Source organism: Camelus bactrianus, chromosome 9 (genome assembly GCF_048773025.1).
Source record: "Camelus bactrianus isolate YW-2024 breed Bactrian camel chromosome 9, ASM4877302v1, whole genome shotgun sequence".
NCBI classification, from domain to species: domain Eukaryota; kingdom Metazoa; phylum Chordata; class Mammalia; order Artiodactyla; family Camelidae; genus Camelus; species Camelus bactrianus.
In genome coordinates, this window is record NC_133547.1 from 5938806 (window position 1) to 5955143 (window position 16338).

The 16338-nt window shown below is 49.6% G+C and overlaps 1 protein-coding gene across 3 annotated transcripts; it reads right to left on the minus strand.

Annotated features, from left to right (window-relative positions):
* Positions 1-1860: 1860 nt before the first annotated feature.
* ZNF473 (zinc finger protein 473) lies at positions 1861-15960 on the minus strand. Of its 3 annotated transcripts, XM_074370981.1 has the most exons (6): positions 15766-15960; positions 15002-15069; positions 12862-13064; positions 7493-7619; positions 6101-6190; positions 1861-5159 (listed from the first exon to the last, which is right to left on the minus strand). In XM_074370981.1, exons 3-6 carry the CDS (start codon positions 12868-12870, stop codon positions 2617-2619), a joined length of 2769 nt encoding a protein of 922 aa, XP_074227082.1. In that variant the 5' UTR covers positions 12871-13064; positions 15002-15069; positions 15766-15960; the 3' UTR covers positions 1861-2616. The 3 variants fall into 3 exon arrangements, with proteins under 3 accessions (XP_074227082.1, XP_010945315.2, XP_045366689.2); XM_010947013.3 differs by lacking the exon at positions 15002-15069; XM_045510733.2 differs by lacking the exons at positions 15002-15069; positions 15766-15960 and adding an exon at positions 15646-15750.
* Positions 15961-16338: the final 378 nt, after the last annotated feature.

Below are 16338 nucleotides of genomic sequence, written 5' to 3' on the forward strand. Positions count from 1 at the left end.
TTCTCTTGGGATTAACCAGGAATGTAATCGCTGAGTAATGAGGTAACTCTATGTTTAACCTTTTGAGGAACCACCAGACTGTACCAAAGTGGCTGCACCATTTTATATATCCACCAGCAGTGTGTGAAGTTCTGGTTTCCCTACATCCTCACCAACACTTGTCTTTTTGCTTATAGCCATCCTAGTGCTTTTGCTTTGCATTTCCTAATGGCTAATGATGTGGAACATCTTATGTGCTTGTTGGCCATTTGTGTATCTTCTTTGAAGATATCTATATTCAGATCCTTTGCCCATTTTTATTTGGGTTATTTGCCTTTTTATTATTGAACTAAGGATTCTTTCTGTAGTCCAGCTACAGGTCCTGTATCAGATACTTGATTTGCAACAACTTTTTTCTCATTCTTTGTGTTATCTTTTCACTTTCTCAATGGTGTCCTTTGAAAGATGAAAGTTTTTAATTTTAATGAAGTCAAGTTGTTCTATATTTTTTCTTTTGCTGCTTGTGCTTTTGGTGTCCTATCTAAAGAATCCATTACCTAATTCAAGATTATAAAAATTTACATGTTTTCTTCTAAGAGTTTTACAGTTTTAGCTCTTACATCTAGATATATCTTTGATCCATCTTAATTTTTTTCAATACTTTTTCTTGAGGTAAAAGACACATGACCTAAAACTTGCCACCTTAACTATTTTGAAGTGTACAGTTCAGTGGTATTCAATCAATATTCATAATATTGTGTACCCATCACCACCATCCATCCCTGTCAGTCTTTCATCTTGTAAAACTGAAACTCTCTGTGAAGCCTGTAATTCCCCATGCCCCTTCCCCAGCCCCTGGAACCACCATTCTACTTTCTGTCTCTATGAATTTAGCTACTCTAGGTACAGCATCTAAGTGGACTCCTACAGTGTTTGTCCTTTTCTGACTGGCTTATTTCCATTAGCATAATGTTTTTAAGGCTCAGCCATGTTGTAGCAGGTGTCAATTCCTTCCTTTTTAAAAAGGCTGAATAATATTCCCCTGGATGGACAAACTACATTTTATCTAATCGTCCATTGAGGGATACCTGGGTTGTTTCCACCTTTTGGTTACTATGAATAATGCTGCTGTGAACGTCTGTGGACACTTTTTTGTGTGGACATGTATGTATTCATTTCTCTTGGGTAGGTACCTAAGAGTGGAATTGCTGGGTCACACAGTCATTCTTCAACTTTTTGAGGAATTGCTAGACGGTGTCAGTACTTCCTTTTGTATTTATTCTTCTGCCTTTCAAGAGAACTGGCAAATCGGAAAGGAGGATAGATCCAGGATGACTCTGCACACAGCCCTGCATTGGGGCTTAAACTGAGGTTCCCAACCCTTGGTCCCATGAGGAAAGGCTAATAATACTGCAGCGTTGACCCCCTAGGGTAAGAAATTTAGAAAACCTCCCTCCGTACGAATTTCTATCCTTCCCACTTGCCACAGTGACATCAGAGGTGACTCATCTTAATGATTTATCTGCCCAAGGTGAAAGGTGGAAGCAAAACAATATTAAATTCTAGCTACAATGACCCCCTAAGCCTGAGGCCTGCTGTGTCTGTGTATCTGCACAAGAATAAACAGGCCATCCACAATTCCTCCTTGAGCGGGACTGTGCTAGAATGGAAAAGTGCTGGTTGATGGACTGAGGACCAGTTGGAATTGAGTAGTTCCGTGGTGGCCAGTCTCTGGGAAAAGACTTAACTGTCCCCTTCCGTAGGGTGATTTTCACCACTAGGAGCCCTCCCCTCGTGGAATATGAGCACTTGGCAGGTAGTGATGTGCACGCCTGGCATCTGACCAGCTGTGTGGCACAGAGCTGAAAGAAGCGACCAACATTTAGAGACTTAAAACTTTAATCAAAGAACCAACACACAGACATGAAGCGCATTTCTACACTGGCCTGCAGTGACACAGTTACATAGATTTCCCCCCGCCCCAACACACACACACAATGGCTGCCAATTTCCCACAGGACCCCTGACCTCTATTTGGTGTCAAGACTCTTCACTGAACATGTATCAATATGAGTCCCCGCCCCTGCCTTGGCTTTTGGTGGGTTCTTTAAGAAAAGACCTGGACAGAGCTGAGAGATGGAGGGAAGGAAAAGGCTAGACTTTTTTTTTTTTTTAAGATCAAAGTGCTGGGGTTTTAGAACCAGTTAAGCCCAGGGTATTTTGGAGAAAAACTTTAAAAATGAAAGCTCTGCATCATATTAGTAATCACATTAATTGCAGTTAAAGAGTCGTCCTACAGATGAGGACACTGAGGCCCTGAGAGGTTCCCCCAATCTCCCTCGGTCACTTAGGTATCACCAGAGCAGAGCTGGGATCCAAGCCAGCAGACCGGTTCCAGTCTACCTCTGAATTCCAATGCCACACAGCGTCTCAATTTTTGTGTTTTAATCAAAATCATGTGTGCAAATGTTCTACTCAATCTTTATTAATAAAGAGAGTTACTATTTATTGATGGAGGCTTACACTGCGATGGTTTCAACTTTGGGCCTCGGAAGAACACATTCTCAGCTGACTGGGGCCCTGCTGCCAGCCAGCAGCCATGGGTAGGATTGCTACTTGCTGCTTTCAAGTGTGAACTCAGTGATGTTGGCCGAGACCAGAGCAGCAGCAAAAGGCCTTCTGGCAGTGTTGACACTGGTACAGCTTCTCCTGGGTGTGAACTCTCTGGTGCTGACTGAGGTGGGCACTGAGGCCAAAACCCTTCCCACACACATCGCAAGCATAGGGCTTCTCCCCAGTGTGAGTTCTCTCATGGTGCGTCAAATTTGCTTTCTGGGCAAAGGCTCTCCCACATTCTGCACACACATAGGGCTTCTCCCCGGTGTGAACTCTCTGATGCTTGGAAAGGCTCGAGCTCTGGCTGAAGGCTTTCCCACATTCCTGACACACATAAGGCTTTTCTCCAGTATGAATTCTCTGGTGTCGGGCGAGCGGAGCGCCCCGGCTAAAGGTTTTCCCACAGTCGCCGCATTTGTAGGGCTTCTCGCCTGTGTGAACTCTCTGATGCTTAGAAAGGCATGAGCTCTGGCTGAAGGTTTTCCCGCATTCCTCACACATGTAAGGCTTTTCTCCGGTGTGAACTCTCCGGTGTTGAGTGAGCTGAGCACCCAGGCTGAAGGTTTTCCCACAGTCGCTGCATTTGTAGGGCTTCTCACCCGTGTGAACTCTCTGATGCTTGGAAAGGCACGAGCTCTGCTGGAACGTTTTCCCACATTCCTGACACTCAAAGGACTTCTTTCCAGCCTGAGTTCCCTGGTGCTGAATAAGGGGGTGATTGTGGGCAAAGGCTTCATCATACTTGCTAGGTTTAAATGACTCCCCTGCAGCGTGGATTAACTGATGTTCTGCGAGGCATGTGCTTTGGCTGAACGTCTTTCCACACTCATTACATGTAAAGGTGTGCTCTCTCCTGTGGAGGGACTGATGTTTGGTGAGGGAGGTACTACGGATGAAGGTCTGCCCGCAGTCCCCACATTCATATGGCCTCACTCCAAAGTGGGTCCACTGATGGCGGCTGAGCTGTGTACTTTGGCCAAAAGCTTTCCCGCATTGGTTACACTCGAAGGGCTTCACCCTGGCATGGACCCTCTTGTGCTGAGCCAGGTATTTGCTGCGGCTGAAGGTCTTCCCACATTTGTCACATTTAAAGTGCTTCTCGCCAACCCCTGGATGCACTCTCTGCCCTGGGTTCTCGTTCAGGGTCTTCCTGCCCTCGTCATGTCCCCATTGTTCTCCAGTGTGAACACTCAGGTGGCAAGTTAGGGTCGAGCAGCAAACAAAGCGCTCGCCACACTCCTGACACTCGTAGGGAGTTTCCACAGCGTGGATTTTCTGGTGCTGAACAAGGTGTTCATTACAGCTGAAGGTCGCCTTGCATTCAGCACAGGTGTAGGGCTTTTCAGTGGCGTGGACAGACAGGTGTCGAATCAGGTGGGAGGGCCGGCTGAAACTCCTGACACACTGGTGACACCTGTGGGGCCTGTAGCCCGTGTGACTCCTCCGGTGTTCACTAAGGTGAGTATTGCGGTAAAAGGCTTTCCCACATTCACTGCATCTGTAACACTTTGCTCCACTGTGAACCCTCTGGTGGATCTTGAGGGTCAGGATATGGCTGAAGGGTTTCCCACACTCATCACACTTATAAGGCTTTTCTCCAGTGTGAACAGACTGGTGTTCAACGAGCAAGGACCTTCGCTTGAAGGCCCTCCCACAGTCCTGACACTCGGGGGTCGTTTTCACGGCGTGAGTTTTCTGATGTTGGAGAAGGTATTTTTTAAAGTTGAAGGTCGCCTTGCATTTGGCACATTCATAGCATTTCCGAGTGTGGGCCCTCTGATGGTGAGTGAGAGGAAAAGTTCGGCTGAAACTCTTGCCACGTTTGTTACATCTGGAGGATTTCCTCCTGGTGTGGGTTTTCTGGTGCTCCACAGGCTGTGCTTTGTGACCCGATGGACAGTCACTGTCTTGACTCTTACATGGTTCTTCTTCAGTGTGAATTTTCTGATGCCACAGGTGTGTGTTCTGACTAAAAGTTTCCCCGCACTTGTTAGACACGTAGGATTTGTAGCTGGTGTCAGGCACAGGTTGCACAAAAAGGCAAAAACCTTGGTTGAAATCTTTCTCGTACTTTTGCTGCACAGGAGGTTCCTCCCTAGTGTGGATAATCCAGTGCTGGATAAGATGGTAACTCTGGCTGAAGCTCTTCCCACATTCACTACATTTATATGGTGTCTCCCCTCCCTGGATGGTATCCTGCTGGCTCTGATCTGAGTAGTAGCCAAAGTTATTCCCAAATTCCTGAGACTTAGCTGGCGTCTGGCTCTCTTCAGGACAATCGGGCATCACAGAATCTGCTCCTGGGAAGAGGAAGGACTCGGGCCTGAGGCCTCTCTTGAGTTCGTGGCTCTTGCATTCTGTGGGACTTCCCTTGCTGGTAACAGTATCGGCCCTCAGAAGACCTTCTGGATCTCTGAGTAAACTGTCTAACCAGCTCTGGTCTATGCAGGCTTCTCCCAAAGGGGAGTTCCAGAGGCCATCCTTGGAAAACATCTCCACAGTCTCCTGGGAGAGTCCTTCCTCCAAGATGTCCAGTGGCAGAGAGGTCTTGGCCTCAGCCATGTCTGAAAGAGAGGGCAAGTGCAAATGTCTCTGGTACCCCAGGGGTGAAAGATGGGAGCTGCAGGCAGCTGAGAAGAAACAAGAGGGAGAACAGGCGATGGGTCCTGAATCAAGCCTGTTTCGCAAGGGGATGAAGACGGGGCCAGAGTGGTGATTCAGCTGGAACTGGCACCACAAGAAACAGAGCCCATTTCCAGGCAGGCTAAGATGGGAGCTGGGCTACTGCAGGGCTTCCACAGGGAAGGGGAGCCTCTCAGCAGATACTTCCCACCATCACCCCCATCAGCTTAGGCCTCCTTCCTAGCAAAGTGCACTCTTCAATGGGACAGAGGTATAAATCATAACAATGCAATGCATTAGTTACCACAGAAAGATGGATTTGGTTGTGAGCACAGATATGGCTATGCAGGCTTGGAACCAGCCTGTATGAAACTGTACATCCGAGGGGCCAGAGCCTAGGTAAGTTACCTATGCAAAACCACTCATGCACTCAGAGGAAGGCTACAGGAGGTCCACGTTCACAAGCTCACGAGAGGTGAGCCAAGAACAGAGCTGTGTGCTGACCGTGGTTGGGGGCGCAGGCTGAGACTGAGCCAGGCGGCTGCCACGCCAGGATCTCTGGTTCAGGGGCCCTTCTCACATTCATACAAGGTGGAAAGACCAACCTCCCAGGGGACGGAAGGCCAGCCCTTGCTGGGTCTGGAAGGATATGGAGGGGACAGAGAGAAGGCACCAGGACAGCTGCATGCTGAGTACTGAAGGAGACGGAGATGAGACAGGCATGCAGGGTGAGGTCCCGAACCTGCAGCCAGCATGAGGCAGAGTGAAGCCCAGAAGCTGGGGGCAAGATACTTGGGGAGACAGACTGGGCAGGATGGAGGGACATGCCCCCGGCCCCCCCGCCCTCCCTCCGAGTCCTGGCGGGCCCTCCCTGCCCACTCACCAGGGGCTGTTGACTCTGGGCTTCCTTTCACCAGGGACTCCAGCGCTTCCCCAGCCTCTGGATGGGAGACCAGGTTGGGTCTGAGGGGGTCTGCAGGGAGAGCAGAGCATTGTCATCAAACAGGACGGGCAGGGCCACCCGGTCGCTTAGCAGGAGGCTTCAGGCTCTCCTGACTATTCAGTATGTTATCCAGCGCTCAGCTCCCGAGGGCCAGATGCTGTGCTGGGCGACTCCAGGGATGCCTGTCCTGCACGGTGCCTGGTCCAGTAGAGGAGAGGGACCCTGTCAGGCACAATCCAGGGTGATCAGAGCCGGGACGACTGGGGCTAGGGACACAAAGGATCTGCAACAACTCTTGAGGGATGAACAGAGTGGCCAGGTAGAGAAGCCTGTACTCACTCAGCGATCCAGGATTTGCTCATTCAGCCACAGACCACACATGGCCAGAGGCCTCTGTGGGCCGGGCCCCATGATGGACTGTGTTGAAGTCCCAGAGCCCAATCCTGCACCCTGCCCTCTGCAGACTTCCTCTAGGGAAGGACCAGAGAGTCACAGTCCCAGGGCACCTGTGCTAACATGGGGAGACAGCCCCTGCTGACTTGGAAAGAGATTCTTCCCGAGAGAATCCGGAAGGAACCAGCCAGGCCCACACCCCGATTCCAGCTCAGTCAGACCCGCTGCACACCTCTGGCAGCCAGAACTAGAGAGTCAATGTGTGTGGTTTTAAGCCACTGAGTTTCTGGCATCTGTAAGAGCACCTGTAGGAAATAAATACACTGCTCACACGTACACACAAGTGTGTATGGGGAGTCAAGGGAGACGTATTTCTCCTGCAGGTTCTAGCTTAAAAATTGACAAGACACTGAGGTTTGACCTTAATCTCAGGAGGATCAAGAAAATAGAGTGTTTTGTGATGAGGAGCACTGATGGGGCCACAGATTCAGTCCTAAAGAAGGGAAGGCCAGAGGCAGGGAGGGGCCAGGGAGAGCAAATGCCAAGACCCTGAAGTGTCAGCTGGAGGAGCTCCTCTATGACGGTGAAGAAAGTGCCAACGAGGCCGGAGTGGCAGGCAGGGGCCAGATCGGGGCTTCTCAACCCAGGCCCTCCTGACACGTGGGGTCGGGTGGTCCCTGGAGGTGGGGGCTGTCCTTGCATGGAGGATGGGTGGCTGCGCCCCAGGCTCTGCCCACCAGATTCCAGGAGCACCACCCCTCCAACTCCCAAGTGGTGACAATCAAAAAGGTCGCCAAACATTGTTGATGTCCCAGGGCGGGGGGGCAGAATCGGCCAGCAGAGCACATGGGTGAGGTGTCCAGGAGCCCAGCGTTCACCCCACGGGTGATCACTGAGCAGGGCCGTGAGCGGGCCCCCTGGGCTGCAGGGGACACTCACCTAGCAGGAAGAGGCTCTGGTAATTGTCCAGTGCTGTGTCCCAGAACAGGTCCCCCTGGTCCAGCCCCAGCTGCTCCCAGTCGTCCAAGGTGAAGTCCATGGCTGTATCTTTGAGGGTCGAAAATTGCTGGAAGGCAACACACTGTTGGTGACTGTGGGGTTGGGGCCAGGGAGGGGCCGACAGCTCACTCAGCATGTGTCCTCCCCGCCCTGTGCCAGGAGTTTGGCAAAAATCGTCCTGTGAGAACCTTGAGATGTAGGAGACCCAGCATCCCCATGTTTTCTAGGCAAGAACATGGAGTCTTGAAGAGGAGACGTGCTGTCTCCTCAAGGTCACACAGGCAGGTCTGCCTGATCCTAAAGCCCATCTATCTTGGCTTCTGCATTTTTTTTAGCGTTTGTTCAAGACCTTAAGTTTTTATTATGGAAACTTTCAAACACACATACACAACACCTATTAACATTTATTTGTCTATCTTGTTCATTAAGCCTCTTTCTCCACTTTTTTTTTTTTTTTTTTTGGCTAAAATAGTCTAAAGTTAATTCCAGGTGGCATCTGAGAGCACCTGTGAACACGTCAGTATTACAGATATAACTCCTTACTGTCACCGACTACGTAGACTGTATTCAAAGTCTGGATTCAGATTTGTCTGACGTTTCAATGGTGAGGTTTTTTCCCCTTTCTCTTTTGAAAATTGTAGTGAAGTACACATAACATAAAATTTCCCATTTAACTATTTTTAAGTGTACAGTTCAGTGACATTTGGTACATTCACACTGTTGTGTAACCACCACCATTGTCTACCTCAAAAAACTGAAACCCTGTCCCCATTAAACACTAATTCCCCCTTCCCCTCTCCCAACCCCTGGGAGCCACCATTCTGCTTTTTGGCTCTGTGATTTGACTACTCTGGGTTCAGCGGTATGTTTCTATAGTTGATCTCTGTGAATCAGAATTCAGGGAGGCCCACGCCCTGCTCAGAGGGTTTTTAATCCACAGCCGGACCCCTCTTTATTCTTCCTTGCTCCAGACTTAAGGCCCCACATGCTGGGTATGGCGAACTGCTCCCTCTCCACACCACCTGGATGCTCCTATGCCCACTGCAGTTCCTGGAAACTGGTCAGTAGAACAGTGGTCTTATTAGATTCAGTACCATTTTGAGGGGCAAGAGTCCTCAAAGGGGTGCCAGGTCCACTCTGGGCTGCCTGACAGCCTGAGGTGCTGTCTGGCTTTTAATGATGCCATCTCTCTCTTAATTTTCAAACATCCTGGTGGGTAGGTGCTTACACTTTAGTTTGGGGTTAAGGCTTGGCCCCAGTACCTTCCTCGGGGGTGACCACTGCCAAGGAGGCCATATGCCCCTTCTGAGCCCTGACCCCTGCCTCATCTCCTGGGGGATGTTCCAAGAAGCAGCTGAGATGCTGCTGGTTCCCAGCAGAGGAAGGACTCAACCAAACAGCAGTTATGTCCTCCTACCCCTCCCATTACACTTCTTATCCAGGGATCCTCACTCCCTGCTCCTCTTTGTGGCAGGCTTATCCCCAATTTACAGAACATAAGACTGAGGCCCAGAGAACCAAAGTCACCTGCCCCAAGCCACAGGGTCCATAAGTGGTGGGGAAGGGGCAGGAGCCCCAGTCTGTTGGGTGACCCCTAGGAAGCCAACGGGCTGAGGGAGTGGCTTTGAAGCCTGTCAGACAGACCTGAATTCCAGTGCTGGTTCTGCTGTTCATTAGGCGTGGGACCTTGTTACTCCCCTCTCAGGCCCAGTTTCCTCCTCTCTAGAACACAGCCGCCAGGAGGATGAAGTGAGCCCAAGCCCACATGGCACCCAGCAGGGACCCAGCCCTCAGCAAGTGGCCGCTACATCTGTTTTCCACCCACCATCCAGGGACAGCCCCGCACCTGCCCAGCCGGCCCCTGTGCCAGGCACCGGGCACAGCAGAGAAGAGTCCTGCTCTCAGGGATTTAGTCTGGGTGGGTCACATTGGTATTTGTGAAAAGATGGCTTGGTAGGACTCCAGGGATGACAGCCAACACCCACACACATGCTGATGAGTGTGTGTATCAACAATCTGGTCATCTTTGAAGGATGACAGTAAGGAACCAACTCCTTATGCTGAAAATGGGTAAATAAAAAAGAATCAACCCTTCACCCCAGCTCTCCTCTATGAACTGTACCACTGGGTAGCCAAATGGAAGATGAGCAGAGATGTCTTTTTTTTTTTAAGATTTATTTTCTTTTTTTTCAAGGGGGGGTAATTAGGTTTATTTATTTATTTTAATGGAGGGACTGGGGATTGAACCCAGGATCTCGTGCATGCTAAGGACGCACTCTACCACTGAGCTATACCCTCCCCACTAGAGATGTTTTTTGTTTTGGTTTTTTTTGAGTAAAAGTAGATTTATTCAGAGGATAACTACTCCACAGATAGAGCGCAGACTGTCTCAGAAGGCAAGAGAAAGGCCACAAGGTGCAGGGTTGGGTGCTCAGCTTGAAGTAAAAGCAGACACACACTGCACAGAGTATGGGCCATCTCGGAAGGCGAGGGAATGAGAGGCTGAGGTGTCTTTTTATAAGTATTTCAATTGATAAATGAAAAGGAATGAGTGGACCAGAACACCGGCACTCTGCAAGCCCTGAGGAATGAGCAGATGAGAAGGCAGTAGATGCCGGCAAGAGCCAGGATCACACAGAGAACGGGACCCTCTGGGCCTCCTTGAGTCTCCAAAGAGGATGGCCTGGGTCTGATGGAGTCTCTGGATCTAGCCACTGACCGGGAACATGCTGAGGGCACCACGAGCAGGTAACCAACAGGAAACAGACTGGGAGAAATTCTACAAGTCAAACAGCCCCAGTTCTTCAATGGACAATTTGTTAAGTATTGAACAGGACAGAGGAGGAACCAACAGGTAACAAGACCAAAACAGCATTTATGAAAAAAAAGGAGGGGGGAACAGGAACATGCATTTGGGTGATAAAAAAGCCAGAAGGCAGTGATGACTGGAGAAGCCGGGTTACAGGGACAGCAGAGGGCTGTGACAGGGCTCACGAGGGGCCTCCAGGGTGGGTGGCAAAGTTCTCCTCCTTGACCTGGGTGCTGTTTGCCTTCAGGAAGTCACTGATTAGATGTGTGTGGGCTTCTGCATTGGCGCTTTATTTTACCACAAAACGACTGCTAAAAGAAATGAGGCCTATTCTAAACAGGATCCTCCTCTGCCTGCTGAGTGGAAAAAGACAGAAGGTGGAAGGGCAGAAGCAGGGAGACAAGGAAAAGGCCGTTTCAATAATCCAGGCACAGAATGAGGGCGGGAGTGGAGGGGGCGAGCGCTAGACATTTTGATGATGGGGCCCACATCCTGACCGATCAAACATAGGAAATGCAAGGTAGAGCAGAGCCCAAGACATCTCTAAGATTTTAGCCAGAGCAATTCAAAGGATAGAGTTGCCGCCTACTGAGACGGTCTCCCCCAAAACATCGCTCTAATCCACAGCACTGGTGAGTGTTACATGGCAAAAGGACTTTCCAGGAATGATTAAGGTAAGGACTATGAGATGGGGAGGTTATCCTGGATCCTTTGGGTGGTCCCTCAGTGTCATCACAAGTGTTCTTACAAGAGACAGGAGTAAAAGGAGGGAGAAGGCAGTGTGGTGACAGAAGCAGAGACTGGAGGGATGTAGACACGAGCCAAAGACCACAGGCAGCCTCTCCCAGCCAAAAGAGGCCAGGAAGTCAGCCAAAAGAGGCCAGGAAGTGATTGTCCCCTGGAGCCTCCAAAAGCAACCAGCCCAGCTGATGCCTTGACTTCAGACTTTCAGCCTCCAGAACTGTAAGACGATAGATTTCTACTGTTCCAGCCACCTGGTTCATGGCCCTTTGTTAGGGCAGCCCTAGCAAACAAAAACAAATACACTCTCACCCCCAATAACATGTCAGCTTCTTGAGGGCAGGGGCCATCAGGTTGGCTGGTTCCCTGGCGTGTAGACCCAGCACCTAGAACAAAGCCTGCACAGAGTAGGCACACAGTCCTGGCAGCTGTTTTGGGACCAAGTGGGAAAGAGATCATCCAGGATGGAGCCGAAAGGAAGCGGGGCTGAGAAATGGGGACGGTAAACTAGGGCCTGACCATACCAGTTGGCCTGGCAGAGCAAGCCAACCCCACCTCTGGCCCTTTGGGTCCTGTGCCGTATACAGTGTATTGACTGTTGAAACCAGTTTGGGTCAAGTGTTCTGTTATTCGTGGTTGAAACTGTTGCTGTCTGTATCCTTTGAAAGGCATGAGCTGAAGAGGATTTTTTCAGCAGGAGCCAGGTCAGAGGACCCCAAGGGGCTTCCTCTCCTCAACTCCTCAACTTGGTTGGACAGGACCCCTGGAAACAGTGGTGGAGGGTATGGCCTCGATCTGTGGGGCACTGGGGAGCCACAGAGTTTTCTACAGGAGAGTGACCAGGTGAGAGCAATCATTCATTCAACAATCATTTCCTGTGTGCCAGACCCTCTTTAAGGATGCTAGAGACACGGGTGTGTCAGACCTGGTCCCTGGCCGGGGGAAGCTCACAGTCTGATGGGAGAGGCATCAGGGATGCTGACGGCAGGAATGAGGAGACAGGGCTGTGATGAGGCAGTATCCTGGGCTGTGTGGCCAGGGGAGGGAGTGAGGATGTTGCCCTCGGGTCAAGGAAAGCTTCCCAGAGGGGAGGGTAGTCAAGCTGGGTGATTTAGAATGAGCAGATAGCTACTATGCCAAGGAAGGTTTTAATTCATTCATTCAACAAACACTTCAAGGCTTTCTGGGGGACCCAGAGATGAGTCCCAATCAGCACCTGTCCCCATGGAGCACTCAGCTTGGTGGGGCTGAGAGATACGGGAGGGGACACCCCATCCAGGTAGATCTGTGCTCCAGCGGAGACAGCGGGATGAGGCAGGAGACCAGAGCAGGGAAGAGCTGACTCTGCCCAGGAAAGGTTGGGGGAAAGAGCTGGGTCTTAAAGGCTGTGTCAGACCCACCACCCGGAGAGGGTGGGCCAGGTATTCTAGCAGAGGGAGGAGCCTGAGCAAAGGCGGGAAGCCGGGGAGTACAGGGTAACATTTTACCATCACGCCAAGAAGGGAGTAGGGGTTGTGCAGGGAAATGGTGAAGAAGGTGCAGTGGACAGGGTGGGACCCAGATCATGCAGGGATGGGCTGAGGAATCTGGATGTTATCCTGTAAGTAGCAGGGATTCCGGGAAGGGTGCTGAGCAGGAGAGCTTTACTTTAAGATGATCGACTGGGGGGCCATCATAAGACAAGGAGCTGAAACCCAGGCAGGCCAGCTGTGCAGCCTTTGGGGTTGATGGGTGAGGACCAGAGGGCCCCTTGACTCACCTCAGTCATAGCCAACCAGGGCCCAGCAGTCCTCGTTTAAGCTCCCCCTCCTTCCCCTCCACAATCCTGGCCAGCAGGGCAGCAGACAGGACAGGGGAGCTGGGAGAGAGGGTCCCTTCCTCCTACGGCTGCCTCTCTGGCCATTGCTGGAAAAGCCCCCGAAACGTCCAGCAGGAGGAGGATGAGTCAGAACGTGAGTCTCCCTGCAGGAATCACAACAATTCTGTTTATTGACACTGTCCCAGCCCCACATTTCTACTGCACTTCAGAGCCTACTGGGCAACTTCACAACAGTTCTTAGCACTTCTCACAGTCAGAAAATACAGTCAATAAACACAAGCTTGGGAGACGTGCAGATTACAGTCTCCCACTCGACGGAACCTTCTGTCTCGCTCACTGCTGTGTCTTAGCACAGCACAGTGCCTGGCACAAAGCAGGTACTTTTGAAATATTTAGGGTTCCCCCCCTTTTAAATTGTTTTTATTTATTTTGGGGGGAGGAGGAGGTCATTAGGTTTATTTATTTTTTTAATGGAGACACTGGGGATTGAACCCAGGACCCCATGCATGTTAAGCACGCAATCTACTATTGAGCTCTACCCACCCCTCTGAAATAATCTGTTGACAGAACATGTGTATCTCTCTAACCGAAACCCTGGGACAACGTTTCTGGGATTTCTGATTATCATCTCTAGGACTTGAGCCCAGATGAGCCTCCAAAACTGTTGCTAATTCTACAACAGTAAGATTTCTTTGACTGTTTTTATTCTTTAACCATGACCCACAGTAACAAAGACAAGATATACCACGATGACTCATTTGCGTACATAACTAAAGAAAACTTCGTGAAACAGTACTTAACCTTACAAAGTAGAATGTACTGGGATGTTTACATTTCAGTTACCTTTATTTTACTTCATTAAAAGAAAAAAATTATGGTCACTGCCCACTGAGTTATTTTCATGACCTATAATTATGCAAAACACTGGACCACTGGGCTGGCCGCTGTGTGTTTCCTGAGCAGCATATATCTCTGGAGTGGCAACAGCATTTCGGATGATGAAGCAGCAATGACACAGGTCCACAATTCTTAAGCTTCTGGGGCCGATGTGCTTTGAATTCAGAAATCTTCAGATGTTCAAAAGGTGATCCACTATATATACAGTGTATTTCATTAAAATCCCAGTGCAGTGGGGAAGAGGGGATGAGGAGGAGCATTTCATAATTGAATACTTAGTATGTCTAGAGCAAAGGTAAAATAGTCCCTCTAGGTAGGATATTTAAAAGTTATAAATCACAGCAGTTTGAGTCAGGTTCGGGCACCAAATTTGTGGCAAATACGTTTGGTTTTCAGAGCTTTCAAGATTTTGTGACTGCAGATAAAGGAATGTGGCAGACCTATAATAAGTACTAATGTTTTACCCGAGAATAATTTTCCTCATGACAGAGGTTAAGTCTCAACCTGTGAGTATAATTTGATCCACAGATGTTTTTATCTGGTCCTAAACTGGCATAGAATGTTTTGACAGCAAATTCTTTTCAGTGATCTCAAACTTGAAAGCTGGGAAATATCACCTAAAAATTCAGTTGCCAGCTTCTGAAAAATCCTCAGATTTGGCCAGACTGGGTCTGCATTCCCACAAAGCTAGTTTGTTGGAGACAGTAGATGGGGCGAGACCTTCACGATGCACACAGCCCTCACCCAGACCTCTTCTCTCCTTGACCTTCTCTGCCTGGCCTTCACAGACATCTGAGTTTGAGAACGCTATCTATAGTTTCCAAATCACATTTTGTCCACATCTCATACACTCCCAGCCCTGGGAGGGAAGAAACTGAAGTCCTGATATGAAGCTCAAGGTCACCCAGCCAATCATAATGACTTGAACCAAATAATTATGGAACTGGAAAGCCTTAGACCCTGGAGTTTAGGAGTCTTGCTTCTTCTTCATGTGGTACCATGGCCAGATCATTCACCCTCTGTGCCTCAGTTTCTGCCTGTACAAAATAGGGCAGATACAACTGATCCACAACCCCTTATTTGCAATTCTGAAAACAAAAGGCTCTGAAAACCAGAACTTTATTCATAAATTGGCTGCAAAACTCAACCCAAATTGCCACAGGCTATGTATAGTCTTTATTACCTTCAGTGTGAATCTTCATGTCTTTCCCGGCAGAAATACTCGATTTCCATGAATTGCCCCAGATCTCGCTGGGGGTGTGGCCGAATGATGAAATACGCACCCTATTAACTTGGTAAAGTCTGAAAAATTCTGATTCCCTAGATGATCCTACTGTTAAGGGTCTCCAATAAGACGGGGGAACCGCTGTGAAGGTTACTGGAGAAACTGCGAGGACGGCGCGGCCCCTGGCACCCAGAAGGCGCTCAAATAAATGGTAAATACCTTGACTTCTAAAGAACTCCCACTTACTCATCTCTCAAGATCCTGCCCAGCTCTGCCAACGACTTCAGGCAATTCACCCGCTCCTGCAGCCTAAGTTTCCTCATCCAAAAATAAAATGAAATAGGGGGAGGGTATAGCTCAAGTGGTAGAGTGCATGCTTAGCATGCACAAGGTCTTGGGTTCAATTCCAAGTACCTCCTCTAAACATAAATTTAAAAACTTAATTACCCCCACCAAGGTAAATAAATAAATTTTTTAAAGTTTTTTAAAAAAATAGAATCACTCCTTTCAGGGCTGTCGGCAAGGACTAGAAACCACTTTAGCAATAGCCTGGCCCATAGCAGGCTCCGAACAAGGGTTCAAGACTCCACCTGGACACCCACCGCCTAACGCAACGCGCCCAGTGTCAGAGTTGCCCCATGAGTATTCCGTCACCCCTCGGGAAGGACCGAGTCCACAAGCCTCCAGAGTCCTCATTGATCCCAGCTCCGGAGTCTCCTCACCTGGAGACTGCCGTCCGCCGTGTTAACAGAAGCGAACGCAGTCGGGAAGGAGCCGGAGACCCAACTCCCCTCACACGCGCCTCCTCGCAGCCACTTCCTGTGCCGCGCGAGTCTCCTCTGAGCTACTGCACCCAGGATCCTCCGCGCCAGCACGAGGACTCCGTTTCCCAGAGGGCTGTGCAAATGCCTTCCCTTGTCTTCCCATCTCCACCCGCTACTTCGTCCTTAGCCCCCTGAGCACGCTGGGAAATAAGAGTAGAAAGAGAATCGGCAACAGGTGGCATCTGGGTATTGTAGTCCAGCTTTTACCCTGTTGAAAGACAACATAATCAGTCTTCTCCGGCCTTTTCTGGAAGACCGGGAGGGTTTTCCATTTCTACAGGAGACAACTAGAGGGTTGCCATGGAAACATGTCGAGGAGGAAACTGAATTCGTGTTAAGACGCGTGAAGGTAAAGGGCGGTGTTGAGGCGTGAGAAGAGACTGATTTCTGGCGGCGACAGTTGCCTCGTAGTTCATTCTTCCTTACGATTGGTTCCACGTTAGCACATGCGCAGTAGAACCAGGAAGCTTT